Source organism: Hypanus sabinus, chromosome 11 (genome assembly GCF_030144855.1).
Source record: "Hypanus sabinus isolate sHypSab1 chromosome 11, sHypSab1.hap1, whole genome shotgun sequence".
Lineage (NCBI taxonomy): Eukaryota > Metazoa > Chordata > Chondrichthyes > Myliobatiformes > Dasyatidae > Hypanus > Hypanus sabinus.
This window is the reverse complement of record NC_082716.1, coordinates 30,339,155-30,354,304: the sequence shown is the minus strand read 5'-3', so window position 1 is coordinate 30,354,304 and position 15,150 is coordinate 30,339,155. Positions and strand designations below refer to the sequence as shown.

Genomic DNA, 15,150 nt, shown 5'->3' with positions numbered 1-15,150 from the left:
TTATTGGAACAAATATTCCAATATTTTTTGTCAGCAGCATTCCATCAGAACTGAAATCATATTTTGTTCTTCTGTCTCCACAGATGCTGGTTGATTTGCTATCCAGCATCTACTTCTATTTTCCAATTAACAGCTTTCCTTGATATTACGAACATTTGAATCAAATGAGCACGTATTTCCAGAGAATAGAATCTTAACTTGTGTTATCTCATTATCTTAACACACCGATAAAAGAATTGAACTGATAAATCAAATGTCCACTCCAAGGTCAATATATGATCATAAAAATTTACATGCAGTCAGAATTTAAGTTCTATTCCCTTATCACTGCCTTCTAAATATAAAGATAAGTGTTCCAATATCGTGCCTGACTTTTTTTTCATGAAGTGGTGGCCCAGTGAGAGCTCCAAGTACACACTTTGGTTTTCACCATTTAAAGAAAAGACTATCATTTTGGACAGGCACCTTTCAAACCTTTTTGAAAGCAATTTGTAGCCAATGATATACTCTTCAAGTACAATTACTGATGTTAGGAATAAAACTTGGCAGTCTTCTGAACACAGTATCATTGCAGGAAAAAAATCAGAGCAAATGGAGAGAGAATGAGATAGAAGTGGCCTGAATATGCCAATGATTGCTCATGATATCCAAAAAGAAACCCATGTTCTTATTTTGTGGGATTAGCAGTGAGTGTAATAAAATTATCTGATAATGGTCAATGTGAGGAAAGTAAAAATTGGAGATGTGGGAAAAAGCTAAAAATGGAGGAACACTAAAGTTTCAGGGTTATAGAACTGAACTCTGTTACAGAGGTAAGGCAGACTCATGCATTTGAGTATGATGAGCATTTTCAGTCTACTGATTAAGTTATTAATGAAAAAATTTTATATATCTTCATAAAATTAGTTTTCCCTCTGACCATTCAAAAATATGGCCATTATATACAGTGTTATTAGAAGCATGATTGACTCAATATTTTTTTTTAAAAGTCATCTAATTGGTTTTAAACAACTGAACAACTCTTGCTCATATTCCGCAGCAGCTCTTCTAGCTACCTTTACATTAATTCATGTTTCCACACTGATTTCATTTGGTTTCAGGCATTGGTTCACAATGTAGATCCTACAATTAACCATTTCTCATTTCCTCTATTTTAAACCTATTTACTTACATTTTACTTCCATTTCATTAAAAGTGAATGCTCTATTTCTGAAATTATAACAATGTATTCAGGAAAATACAAATAAATTCATAGTTATGGTTGCAGTTTAAAAATAAGTGGTGCTATCTCATAAACCGTCTTAATCAAGGCTTGATGAATTATGATAATTTTATCGACCCAAGTTCTTTTGTATGAACATTCCAGTTCACTGTTAGTTATTAGTACATATTCAGATTTTTTTCCATATTTCATATTAACTGGAAATTTCAGTTTTGTATGGTAGCTTATTTCCTAGTAGAACTATTATTTCTGCCTGCTCTTGTTCCACAGAACTTCTCTTCATTTCGTGACTCCATCCTCTCGTCCCTAGTCCTTTCCATTTAATGGCTACATTATTTCAGCCTATTGTAGACATACCTTTTTTTTAAACCACTGTCTCTTCCCCCCATTACATACCCTCAGCTTCTCTCCTCCTCAGACTAATTTGTTTCCTCTCTTTCTCAACTGAAGGGACTCAGATGCTGCCTTAGCTGCTGAGTTTTACCAGTATTTCCAGTTCTTTAATATGCAAATTTTTGTTTAGGATGATACTTGTGTTGCAATGAGAATTAATATGAAATCTGTCACCTTTCAAAAATCAAAGTTCAAAGTAAATTTATTATCAAAATCCGTATAAGTCAACTACTATCCTGAGATTCATTTCCTTGCAGGCAATCACAGTAAAACAAAGACATACAATAGAATCAATGAAAAATGACAAAAAACTGAAATTGTGCAAAATAAACATGTAATACTAATAATATTAATAAGTAAAAAAAATTGAGAGCATAGGTTTTAGATTCTTCAAAAGTAAGTCCAGAGGTTGTGTTCAATGATGAATTCAGTGCTGTGGTGAGTGATGATCAGGAACCTGATGGTTAAAGGAGATACACAGAAGGCAAGAGGTTGCAGCTGCTCTTTGAGTTCCTGAGAGAGCTGCTGCTGTGGTTCTGGCTGCACTTTAGCCCCACACTCCTTATCCATGGGCCTCTAGTTCGGAAGGGGGCGGGGAGAGAGGAGGATCTCCTGGTGGGCTTGGTTTGGACTAGACAAAGATGACCAACCATAGGCCTAGGCTGTGGAAGGTGAAGGGCACTGCCTGGGCCGACACCCTGCCCCTTTTCCATGCCAGGCTGTCCTTGGAGGAGCAGCACGCAGTCACAGTGGGCACACTGAGGGATTTGTGTAAACAGTGGTTCCCCTGAAGTATGGACTGTTTTATAGACAGTAGTGACTATACAATAATTTCAGTGCAACTACTGTCTTGTAAATATTGATTGTCTTGTGAACAAACTTTTATCATTTTGATAAAAAGGATAATAACTGTTTCTGAAGACCCAAGGCTCCTGTACCTTCTTCCTAATGGTAACAAGAATAACTTAAGTTTATTTTTTCATATTTCAAATGGCTTTAAATTTTTACAATGTATTATTGCTGTAAGATTTGAGGGAATTTTAACTGTCATGCCAATAAGAAATGACCCTTTTTGCAGTTTCTACAGGCTTTCTGTCACCTTAGTTGACTCAAATAAGTAGCCGTGTATGTGCTTATATAACATTATTGTGTCACAATGGAGTCATGGTGACATGTCCCTTGTGATGTTAAATATCCATTTATACGTGGTATTCAAGTGTAGATTAACATTTCATTTATGTGAGCAAAATAATCTTCAATAAATTTCAGAGAACAATATTTACTTTGTGAGTGGTTGTACTGTGTAGCAGATCTGGCCAGTTGCCAAATTAAATTAAAATATAAAGTCACTTGAATTTCGCACTGCATTTTTCCACCTTCTAGGACAATGCACTGAAACATCAATCAGTCTGGAAGGAAAAACAGATGTCTCCAATTCATTGCTGACACTAATTCTACATTGGAGCTACATGAATGAAATGTTTTTACTGTGACATGATACTAAAACCATACAATTTTACAAGATATTACTGAAAGAAACAACAGCCAGCAAGAGACTGAGGTGCAAACTACATAATGACCTAATGATTTAACACACTTAAATCAATTTATCAGACAAAATATACGAAGTAATAAGGGATCGTTTTCCTTAAACTGATACTGTTGTCTCCATTCTTGGCTCCAACCCATGACACTGAGAAAAGACAGTTGGAAATGCTGACTGAACCAATAAATAACACAAGTAATGCAAACTACGGAGAATTGAGGAATAACCTTTGACATTTTCATCAGTATTGCTTCCAGTTTTAGAGAAAAAAATAATTTTGCAGAATAATCAACAATTCTATTTTTTTAAAAAGCCTCCAATGCAGCCTGTATTTTCTTTTAAACAAATTGCAAATATAAAATTGCACCTAAATGAGCCCTCCGGTTTTTTTGAACTATAAACTCTGACAGTAAAAGATCTAATTTAGTAAAGTGAAATCAATACATCTACAGTCCATGCTAATAAAAAGGTAGCTTAAGTTTCAGATTAATAATTTTGCTGCATTCCACAAAAACAAAAATCTATCAAAACAAACAAATCACCACTTTCGTAACATTGTTAGATACAGAGAAAATAAACTTTGACTTTGGTTCAATGATACCTCATTTATTGCAAAGACATCACAACCTTTAAGTGGACTTTGTACTTGTACTATATTTTAATATTTGACTCTCCCTATTTTCATTCCCAAATTTCAGAATCACTTTGTTAGTTTTTGAAATATTTTAGAATTTATTGAGATTGGTTGCCAAGCATAAAAACAAGTCGATGCCATAGCAGACAACACAATAGCAACCAATAATTTACAAGATAATAGTGCAAATAGCCACGAGCAATCAACAATTAGCAGAATGGTCACATGTGCATAGGTCAATAATCAAATCTAAGCAAACGTGAACATATGAACAGACACAACAAAACAAAGAGAGCAGGAAAGACCATCTAACTGATGTTGTATGGAAACAGTTCGGGTATTACACCTGAGTGAGTTTTCTTGAGAAGTTGGATAGCTACAGGAAAGAAGCTTCAGGGATAACGTGCAGTCCTGCTGGTGATGGACTCGAGGTATCTCACTGATGGCAGTTTGGAGAACAGGTGACTGCCTGGGCAGGTGGAGTCAGTAGTAAACTTTTTCCAGTTTTCTTCTTCACACTAGCAATGAATAAGTGATGACTTTCCGCCTTGATTCCCAAACCTGTGCTAAACAAGAAAGTTTGTTCCATCCTTTTCAAAGACAACTAGCTCCAATTCTCCACAAACCAAAAACATTTCCTCCTGAATTAATTCTGTATTCAATCATTAAGATAGTTACTCTCAATGTTGTAGCACAAGGCATCAACAGCAATTTAGGAAATACCATGTCTGAGATACTGAATTATAGAAGTGGCAATTCCTCCACCACTGTCTTCTGTTTCATTTCAGTTAACTCCTCTCCTTCTATAGCACTCTTGCCTTTGTGCAAAGCAATACCCAACCCTGTTACACCAAAAGACTGCATTCATGTGAAGGGGGATCCATTTGAACTGCATTCCAAACATAAGTAAACAACTGTGGTAGAATTTGCTTAGACTTCTTTTGTTCTGTGAAATATCAACATGAGAACATTTATCCCACTTTAGCAAAATATTTTCAGGCCGATATCATCTTCTTAGTGACTCACCTGTAAACTGGTTATATTAGTGTTTCTGATGTTAATAGCTCCAAGTGTATATATGTCATAAATAATTAAGCAGCTCCTTGACTCATTACTGCAAGTTGCACTCAGTTAAAATCAATACAGGGTGCCCCAATTTCCTTTTCTGCTCTAGTTAGTAGTAAGGCATGAAGTTACTTAAAATTGGCCTTTAGTCTTATGAACCAGATCTTAATGGTTAATTGCATTAAGACTTGTAGTGCCTCAAGATCTTCAGTTTCCAATTTAGCCTGTTCTTCACATTTGCTGACATCAGCTGGCATTGTTCACTTTATTTTATGTCATAAGACCGTAAGACATAGGAGCAGAATTAGGCCAGTCAGCCCATCAAGTCTGCTCCGCATTCCAACATGACTGATCTTAAATCCCATTCAATCACATTAGCCTGCCTTCTCACCATATCCTTTGATACCCTGAACAATCAGTAAAGATCAACTTCCACCTTAAATATATCCACAAACTTGGCCTCCACTGCAGTCTGTGGCATAGCATTCCAGACTTACTGAGCTCAAGCTTAAAAATGTCCCCCTCATCACCTCTCAATTTTGCACTCTGCCCTCTATTTCTGGATACCTCCACCATACCCTATCTAGTTCTTTCAATTTTCGGGAGGTTTCAATGAGATTCCCCCACATTCTTCTAAATTCCAGTGACTACAGATGCAAAGCTGCCAAATGCTCCATAATATACTGGTTAGGCACAGGAGTACATTCAGCCAGAGACTCATTCCGAGATGTAACACTGAGTGTCACAGGAAGACATTCCTACCTGTGGCCATCAAACTTTACAACTCCTCCCTCGGAGTGTCAGACACTCTGAGGCAATAGGCTAGTCCTGGACTTATTTCCACTTGGCATAATATACTTATTACCTTTTAATTATTTCTGGTTTTAGTTTGCTATATTTCTACTCTATTCTTGGTTGGTGCAACTGTAACAAAACCCAATTTCCCACGGGATTAATAAAGTATGTCCGTCTGTCTGTCATATGTTAACCCCGTCATACCCAGAATCATCCTCATGAACCTCTTCCAGACTCTCTCCAATGACAACACATCCTTTCGGAGATATGGGCCCCCAAACCGTTGACAGTACTCCAAGTGTGGCCTGACTAGTGTCTTATAAGGCTCAGCATTATTGCCTTGCTTTTATATTCTATTCCCTTAAAATAGAGAAGAACACTACATTTGCCTTCTTTACCACTGACTCAACCTGTAAATTAATCTCCTGGGAGTCTTGCACGAGGACTCCTAAATCTCTCTGCACCTCTGATGTTTGAATCTCTCCCCATTTAGATTACACAGGTGGACCCGGTTTTTGAACGTTCGCTTTATGGAAGACCTACATTGGTACCTGACTTCATTAATCAAAGAGGATTTTCGCTTTTATGAAAAAAGAATGCCTGCTTTATACGTGTGTTTACCCTGAGAAAGACTACCATGACCGTGAAGCCTTGTGCGGGCAGCTGTGTACGCATGCGTGCCGAATTTTTTTTTCTCCAAATCAATCTTGGTTCACTGTCTTCCCAATTTTGATATGTGAAACTACACTGTACATACAATTTTTCTACTTTATATAAGCTGTATATTTATCATATCATTACTGCTTTTACCATATGTTTATGTTATTTTAGGTTTTATGTATTATTTGGTAGGTTATTTTTTGGGTCTGGGAACGCTCAAAAATTTTTCCCACATAAATAAATGGGAATTGCTTCTTTGCTTTATGACATTTCAGCTTACAAATGGTTTCTTAGGAACGCTCTACCTTTGGATAGCGGGGGGAAACTGTACTCTGCACTATTGTTCCTTTTACCAAAATGCATTATCAAATATTTCCCAACATTGTATTCCATCTGCCACTTTCTTGCCCATTCTTCCAATCTGACTAAGTCCTGCTGCAATCACATTGCTTCCTCAGCACCATCTATGGCTCCACCTATCTTCATGTCATCCGTAAACTTTGCCACAAAGCCATCAATTCCATTATCTAAATCATTGCCAAACAATGTGAAAAGCAGCAGTCCTAATACTGATCCCTGAGGAACACCACTAGTCATTGGCAGCCAACCAGCAAAGGCTCCTTTTATTCCCACTCACTGCCTTCTGCCTGTCAGCCATTCCACTATCCATGCCAGTATCTTTCTTGTAACGCCATAGGATTTTATCTTGTTAAGCAAACTCATGTGTGGTACCTTATCATCTGCGTTCTGAAAATCCAAGTAAATGACATCTGCCTCTCTATTGACCACCCTGGGTGTTACTTCCTCGAAGAACTCTTAAACAGCTTTGTCAGACAAAATTTTGTTGTTGTTAGACAAATAACTACTCAAAAACTTTTTGGACCAAACATGAATTTTAAAACCTTCTGAAATACAGATTAAGCAAATCCACCATCTGAGAAATGAGTGGCACAATAGCACAGATGGTACAGCTGCTGCTTCAAAGCTCAAGCGATCCAGGATCAATCCTGATTTTTGGTACTGTGCGGAAAGCGCCTCTTCTCCCTATGACTACGAGACATTTCTGGATGCTCCAAGTTTCCTCCCACGTTTTAAAACATACAGGTTGTTAGATAAATTGGTCTTGGTGTGTGCTTAAGTGGTAGAATTTGATGGGTGTGGGAGATGAAATGATATTGTGCATGATTACTGTAAGTGGGTGCTTGATGGTCAGCATGCACTTGGTGGATCACAGGATGTTTCTGTGCTATATGTATATGATGCCATGATTTGTTGCAATATATTATTTAAAATAGCAGCTTTGCACAGGTTGCTTAAATCAATGAATCAGAAATAAATATCTATTGATCTTTTATAAGACGGTTCCACAAACTTCAATGTTATTATTCACACTAATTATCCTTTCTCTACACCTCTAAAATAAATCAAACTTAGCATTCAAATTTCACATTCTATCTGCCTTTGGCATTAGCCACAGAATAATTCTGAAGATGAAACTCAGACTATCTACTTGCAATCTAATACCACTGATGTGAAAGCTATGATGTGTTACTATTCTCTATTAATATTATTTTAGTCACACCAATACGTTTTGCATGCAGTATAGTCACACTTACTCTTATTTTCATACAACAGCTTGTTTATTAGTAGATGATAAAATAAATGGATTTTTAAAGTTAGGAATGGTGTCGCTTGACTCTACAATATTTAACACTGAAAATATTCAAAGTGATTTCCAAGTGGCCAAGATCTCCAGCCATGCTTATTCCATATGCATTATAATCCAGCTGAGGAAAACAAAAATCGTGAAGGAAAATTTAAAAATGTTGATACTTTTCTGCATTGGCGACTGAAAAATTGAAAATGAATGAAATATGCAATATGACAAAGTATTTTAAAGGTTTTGTAACATACAAAAACAAATAGATGCTGGATTTTCTCTTTTTACTAATGTTTAACCAATTTTAAAAAAAACTTCTCGTTTATTTGCCGTCTTTAACCTAATAAAAAACATACCAGACTTTCTCAGAAACAAGAACAAACAAAAGCTGTGGCAAGCCCTGAAGAGATAAAAGGACCATATGCTTTATTAAAGTTCAATGATTTTAAGGAGCACCTGAAAGAAGAGGAGGAGTGGAATTAAAGGAATAATTTCGAATCTTTATTGACACAGCAAACCAGTGGGGAAACAATTTAACCGGGGGTGGTCAAGAATCCAGAAATGTGGATATAAAACAGGCAACATAATAGAGATGATCACTAAAATAAATGTAGGTTTATTTAATTCAGGAACACTGTAGGTCAGGAAGCAAATGAGGTGACAGGTCAAAGAGATCTAAATGTGAGATAAGATGGTTTATAGCTTTCAGAATAAAAGGAAGGATGACAAAAGCTGTGCTGGAATACTGAATAACTGAGTTCAGAGATGATCGCCTTAGTAACAGATGATCAGAGGAGAGGCTTGAATCAAGTTGGGTTGTGGAAATGGAAGACTTTAAAGCCAGGGCTCCCAGGGGTCCATGGAAGCCTCAATTAATGGTAGGGGTCCAAGACATAATAAAAGTTGAGAACTCCTGTTTTAAAGAGAGTACAGAACTCAGGGTAAAAAGTGACACCAAAACTGGGAACAGTACAGTTTGGTGCCATGTTTATTCATTTCCTTAGATGCTGTTTGACCTGCTATTTTTTCCTTCAGATAATTTTGAAGAATAGCCTGTTGAAAAGAAAAAGACACAGGTTTGCAAACACCATTGCTAACAGAAAATACATTCTGAAAAATATTGAGAACCATCATCTTACCTAACCATCTTTAAAAGAGTTCTTGCGTAAACAACGTGTACACTGGGAACATTCTACTTTATGCATTTATTTTCAGATCCAGCCCATCACTTTTGAATGATATTTCATATACATCTTCACAGCCAAAATCCAAAATTCATCTAATGTTTGGAGGAGGATTGCCTCCTCCAGTCATTAATTTCTAAGAGTTGGCTTTTCTAATATTATGTGCTTTTCCATCTGTTCACTGTTCTTTCCCCAAGAGTAATGTACCTTTCCTTATCAAATATTCAGAGTTAAATCTTGAATATTACTGCCTTAACAACAAAGTTATGTCTTAATAACTCATTTTTAAATTTGGTACAACATCCTTTACACTAACTTGATTTTGTAGTCTTTCACACTTACTTTTCACTGATGGTAATGAATGATTTGTGGCAAAACTGGCTGGATGGTGAAATTATAGTGTTTAAGCTTTTCTAATTTTCTTCCTCTCTGTTTGAGTTTGAAATCCTGTTCAGATTGTAACTATAATGTGAAAAGTACTCAACACAATTTTGCGGTTTCATGATTTGTAACCAATATCCATGTTTTTTGCATACTGCACCTTTTCAAACTATCCTCTGCATTCAAATATATTCACAAATATCCAGGCAACAAAGAAAAAAATTTGTTTCAACATTAAAATGATTTTACTTACTGTCTGCTTGAATGCACTGTGCCAGGTGGCTCAGGATCACCATGATTGGTAGCGCAGTCGAACGAGTAAGTACCATATTCCAGGCTGAAGTTAGTACTTTCATTCGAGTCCAGATACCAATCTGTCCAGTGGTTGCTTGTCAGATGCTCATACCTTAACAATAAGAATATTATACGTCAGTTATACATTATCATTACTGATCACCAAATAGTTAATGATTAATTCTTTAAACCTTACAACTTACAAGCCAAATTGAAACTACAATATGCCTTTCTAGCCAGCACAGATTCCACTGGCTATAACAGCTGTTACAACATACAAAGACCTAACAATTTAAACAGAATCTCAAAACAACACAAGACCATGAGATATAGGAGCAGTATTAGCAGAATCCACTCTACCGTTCAATCATGGCTGATTTATTTCCATTCCCCCCCCCCCAACCCCTTCATCTCTCCACCTACCTTTGTATCACCCACAAACTTGACCACAGAGTAATCAATTCTGTCTTCCAGATTACTGACATATAACATGAAAAATAATAGACCCAACAGCTGCAAAGCACTGGCAACCAGAAAAGCCTCCTCCCTACCCCCCTTATTCCTATACTGTCTTCTGCCAACTAGTCGATCTTCTATCCACACTACTAATTTCCATGTAATAGGATAGGCTCCTATTTTGTTTAGCAACCTGTGTGCCACCATGTCAAACGCCTCAGCTGACTCTTGAGTATCCTGTTGGTTACTTCCTCAAATCATCACACAGATTTGTCTGGCAAAATCTCCCCTTAAGAAAAAAATGATGTCTTCAGCCCATTTTCTCATGCACTTTCAAGTACCTCAAAGCCCCATCCTTAATAATGGACTCCAAATCTTACCAACCACATGCATCATGCAAGCCAGTTTATAATATCTTGGGTTTTTTGGTCTCCTCCCCTTTTTAAAGAGTTGAATGGCTTCTATGATTTCCCAGTACTCTGGAACCATTCCGAACAATAGTGATTCTTGAAAGATCACTCCTGATACCTTCACAATGTCTTCAGATACCTCTTTCAGAACCCTGAGGTGCAATTCACCTGATTCAGATGACTTATCCATCTTCAGACCTTTCAGCCTTCAAAGCACCTTCTTCTTGCTAACAATGACCACTCACTTCTGTCCCTTGACTCTTTCAAATGTCTGGTATGTTGCTGATGTTTTCCACAGTGCAAAATACTTATTCAGGTAATCTTTCTTTGTCTCCTATTACTACCTTTTCCAGTGGTCCAATGTGCACTTTCTCCTTTCTTTATATATCTAAAAAATGCTTTTGGTATCCTCTTTTATATCATTTACATTTATTATTTCATTTTTTTCTTTCCTTATAGCTTTTTTAGTTGCCTTATGTTGGTTTTTAAAATATTCTTGACTCATCTAACTTTCTACTAATTTTTACAATATTGCATGTCCCATCTTTTACTTTTATGCTGTATTTTTTTTACTTTTATGTCTATGGTTGCTTCATCCTCCCTTTAGAATGCTGCTTCTTTGGGATTTAATAATCCTGTAGCAGTGTGCTACACGCAGCGCTGAAATAACGACACGGAGTCGGTAAACTGCAGTTAAAGAAGATTTTATTTGAACTTCGCGGCTTCGCTTTAAAGCCTCCCTGATCCTGCCCTCCCCGGGCGTGGATGCTGTAGGAGGCAGGTATTCACAGTCCCGCGCGAGCTTTTCCCTTTGTTAGTGAAGCAGACCTGGCACCCTTTTGGGACTGGCCTTTATGCTGGTGCGCTGGCTATTTCTGAGCCGGTTCGAGTGCGCTAGGAAGTGGGTCGCCACATAACCCCCCTCCCCCCTTCCCAGAACCAGCGATACACCCCCCCCCCAGTGTCCAGTCTGGGCTGGACCCTGTTTGGGAGGTCGGCCCCTGCGCCGTGGTGCCAGGAAGTCGACTCGTTGTGCGATGTCCACATGGGCCGGTTTGAGTCGGTCCACCGTGAAAACCTCCTCTCTCCCCCCAAAGTCCAGCATGAACGTGGACGTGTTGTTCCTGAGCACTGTAAACGGCCCCTCGTAGGGCCGTTGCAGAGGTGGCCGATGCCCGCCCGTTTGCACAAACACAAATTTACAGTTCTGCAGGTCTTTGGGTACGTAGGTCGGGTTCTGCCCATGCTGCGATGTGGTGGGGGCCAGGTCACCAAGCCTCACGCGTAGTCTGCCCAGGACTGCTGCGGGTTCTTCCTCTTGCCCCCGTGGAGCCGGTATGAACTCCCCGGGGACAACTAGGGGCGTGCCATACACCAACTCAGCCGACGAGGCATGCAGATCGTCTTTGGGCGCCGTGCGGATGCCGAGTAGGACCCAGGGAAGCTCATCCACCCAGTTAACTCCTCTCAGGCAGGCCATGAGAGCTGACTTGAGGTGACAGTGGAAACACTCCACCAGGCTGTTCGACTGTGGGTGGTAGGCAGTGGTGTGGTGCAGCTGTGTCCCCAAAAGGCTGGCCATAGCTGACCACAGGCTGGAGGTGAACTGGGCGCCTCTGTCGGAGGTAATGTGGGCCAGTACACCAAAGCAGGACACCCAAGTGGCGATCAGTGCCCAGGCGCAAGATTCAGAGGTGGTGTCGGTGAGCGGGATCGCCTCTGGCCATCTTGTGAACCGGTCCATGATAGTGAGGTGGTGCCGCGCTCCGTGCGACACTGGCAGGGGGCCCACGATATCCACATGAATGTGGTCGAAACGCTGGTGGGTGGGGTGGAACTGCTGCAACAGAGCTTTGGTGTGCCGCTGCACCTTGGCCGTCTGGCAGTGCATGCACATTCTGGCCCATTCACTGACTTGCTTGCGGAGTCCGTGCCAAACGAACCTGCTGGAGACCATCCAGACGGTTGTCCTGATAGAGGGGTGCGCTCAGTTATGAATGGAGTCAAAAACGCACCGCCGCCAAGATGCCGGGACGAGGCTGGCCGGTGGCGACGTCATAGAGTAGGGTCCTCTCACCTGGGCCTACAGGGAGGTCCTGGAGCTGCAAACCGGAGACTGCGGTTCTGTAACTCGGGATCTCCTCGTCTGCCTGCTGCGCCTCTACCAGCACCTCAAAGTCTACCCCTTGGGAAAGGGCATGAATGTAAGGGCAAGAGAGCGCGTCTGCCATGACATTGTCATTACCCGAGACGTGCCGGACATCCGTCGGGTATTCAGAGATGTAGGACAGATGGCGTTGCTGGCTGGACGACCAGGGATCGGACACCTTCGTGAACGTAAAGGTAAGCGGTTTGTGGTCCATGAACACGGTGAAGGGCCTACCTTCTAAGAAGTACCTGAAATGCCGGATTGCCAGGTATAGCACCAACAGTTCCCGGTCGAAAGCACTGTATTTGAGCTTGGATGGCCGCAGGTGTTTGCTGAAAAAGGCCAGGGGATGCCAGCGACCCGCGATGAGTTGCTCCAGAACCCCACCGACTGCCGTGTTAGATGCGTCCACTGTGAGGGCGGTAGGGACGTCCATTCTGGGGTGCACTAGCATCGCGGCGTTTGCCAAGGCTTCTTTCATTTTAATGAAAGCGGCTGCTGACTCCTTGTCCCAGGTAATGTCCTTGCTCAGACCAGACATCAGGGTGAACAGGGGGTGCATGATTCGGGCAGCTGAAGGGAGGAAGCAGTGGTAGAAATTTACCATACCTACGAATTCCTGAAGGCCTTTGACTGTGGTGGGTTGGGGGAAATGGTGGACCGCATCTATCTTAGCGGGCAGAGGGGTTGCCCCATCTTTAGTAATCTTTAGTGGCCCAGGAAGTCGATGGTGTCGAGCCCGAACTGGCATTTGGCCGGGTTGATTGTTAGATCGTACTCACTCAGTCGGGCGTAGAGTTGACGGAGGTGGGACAGATGCTCCTGACGACTGCTGCTGGCTATGAGGATGTCGTCCAAATAGATGAATGTGAAGTCCAGGTCGTGTCCCACCGCATCCATTAACCACTGGAATGTCTGTGTGGTATTCTTCAGACCGAACAGCATGCGGAGGAACTCGAAAAGGCCGAACGGGGTGATGAGTGCCGTTTTGGGGACGTCGTCCGGATGCATCGGGATTTGATGGTATCCCCGGACGAGGTCTACCTTGGAGAAGATCCGTGCGCCGTGCAGGTTTGCTGCAAAGTCCTGAATGTGCGGCACAGGGTAGCGGTTTGGTGTGGTAGCCTCGTTCAGCCTGTGGTAGTCGCCGCATGGTCTCCAGCCCCCTGTCGCTTTGGGCACCATGTGCAGGGGGGAGGCCCATGGGCTGTCGATCCGCCGGATGATCCCCAATTGCTCCATCCTCTTGAACTCCTCTTTCGCCATTCGGAGCTTGTCCGGGGGAAGCCGCCGAGCATGAGCATGGAGGGGTGGTCCCTGGGTCGGGATGTGGTGCTGTAAGCCATGTTGGGGCATGGCTGCTGTGAACTGCGGTGCCAGAACCGATGGGAAATCCGCCAGGACTCTGGTGAAGTCGTTGTCGGACAGCGTGATGGAGCTGTGGGGCTGGCAACTGGGCTTCTCCCAGGGAGAATGTCCGAAAGGTCTCGGCGTGGACCAGTCTCTGCCTCGGCAGGTCGACCAGCAGGCTGTGAGCCCGCAAAAAATCTGCACCCAGAAGCGGTTGGGCTACGGCGGCCAGTGTGAAGTCCCATGCAAACCGGCTGGAGCCGAACTGTAGCTGCACCATACAGGTGCCATAGGTCCTTACTGTGCTGCCATTCACGGCCCTCAAGGGGGGACCCGGTGCCCTGCTGCGGGTGTCGTAACTCGTCGGAGGTGAGACGCTGATCTCGGCACCGGTGTCGACCAAAAAACGGCGTCCCAACCTCTCGTCCCACACATACAGGAGGCTATCCCAATGGCCAGCCGCCATAGCCATCAGCTGTGGCTGGCCCTGGCATTTCCCGGGAATTTGCAGGGTGGGCTACAGCGGTGGGCTTCTGCACCCCACCGCTGGTTGTAGAAGCACCATTGTTCGTTGAGCTCCTCACCCCTGCCTCTGGGGTTAGCAGGCTCTGTGGCCGGGCCAGGTCTGGTTTGCTGCTGGGAGTGCGGCCTGGTGATCTGTGCGACAGACGCCCCACTCACCTTCTTGGCGTTCCACAGCACGTCCGCCCGGGCTGCCACCTTCCGGGGGTCGCTGAAATCCGCGTCGGACAGCAGCAGGCTTATGTCCTCAGGCATCTGCTCCAGGAATGCCTGCTCAAACATGAGGGAGGGCTTGTGTCCTCCGGCCAGAGAAACATCTCATTCATTAAAGCCGATGGAGGTCTGTCCCCCAAACCATCCAGGTGCAGTAAACGGGCAGCCCGCTCGTGCCAAGAGTTTGAAAGTCCTTATGAGCAGGGCTTTGAATTC

The 15,150-nt window shown here is 42.1% G+C and overlaps 1 protein-coding gene across 4 annotated transcripts in view; it reads right to left on the bottom strand.

The window, feature by feature from the left end:
- LOC132401802 (receptor-type tyrosine-protein phosphatase F-like) overlaps positions 1–15,150 on the bottom strand; it is a 362,488-nt gene that overhangs the window by 248,945 nt on the left and 98,393 nt on the right. For all 4 annotated transcript variants that reach the window (XM_059984024.1, XM_059984023.1, XM_059984025.1 and 1 more), the window contains exon 2: positions 9,794–9,946. In XM_059984024.1, coding sequence (XP_059840007.1) covers positions 9,794–9,896 — 103 coding nt within the window. In that variant the 5' untranslated portion in view covers positions 9,897–9,946. The remainder of the gene's footprint in view (positions 1–9,793; positions 9,947–15,150) is intronic.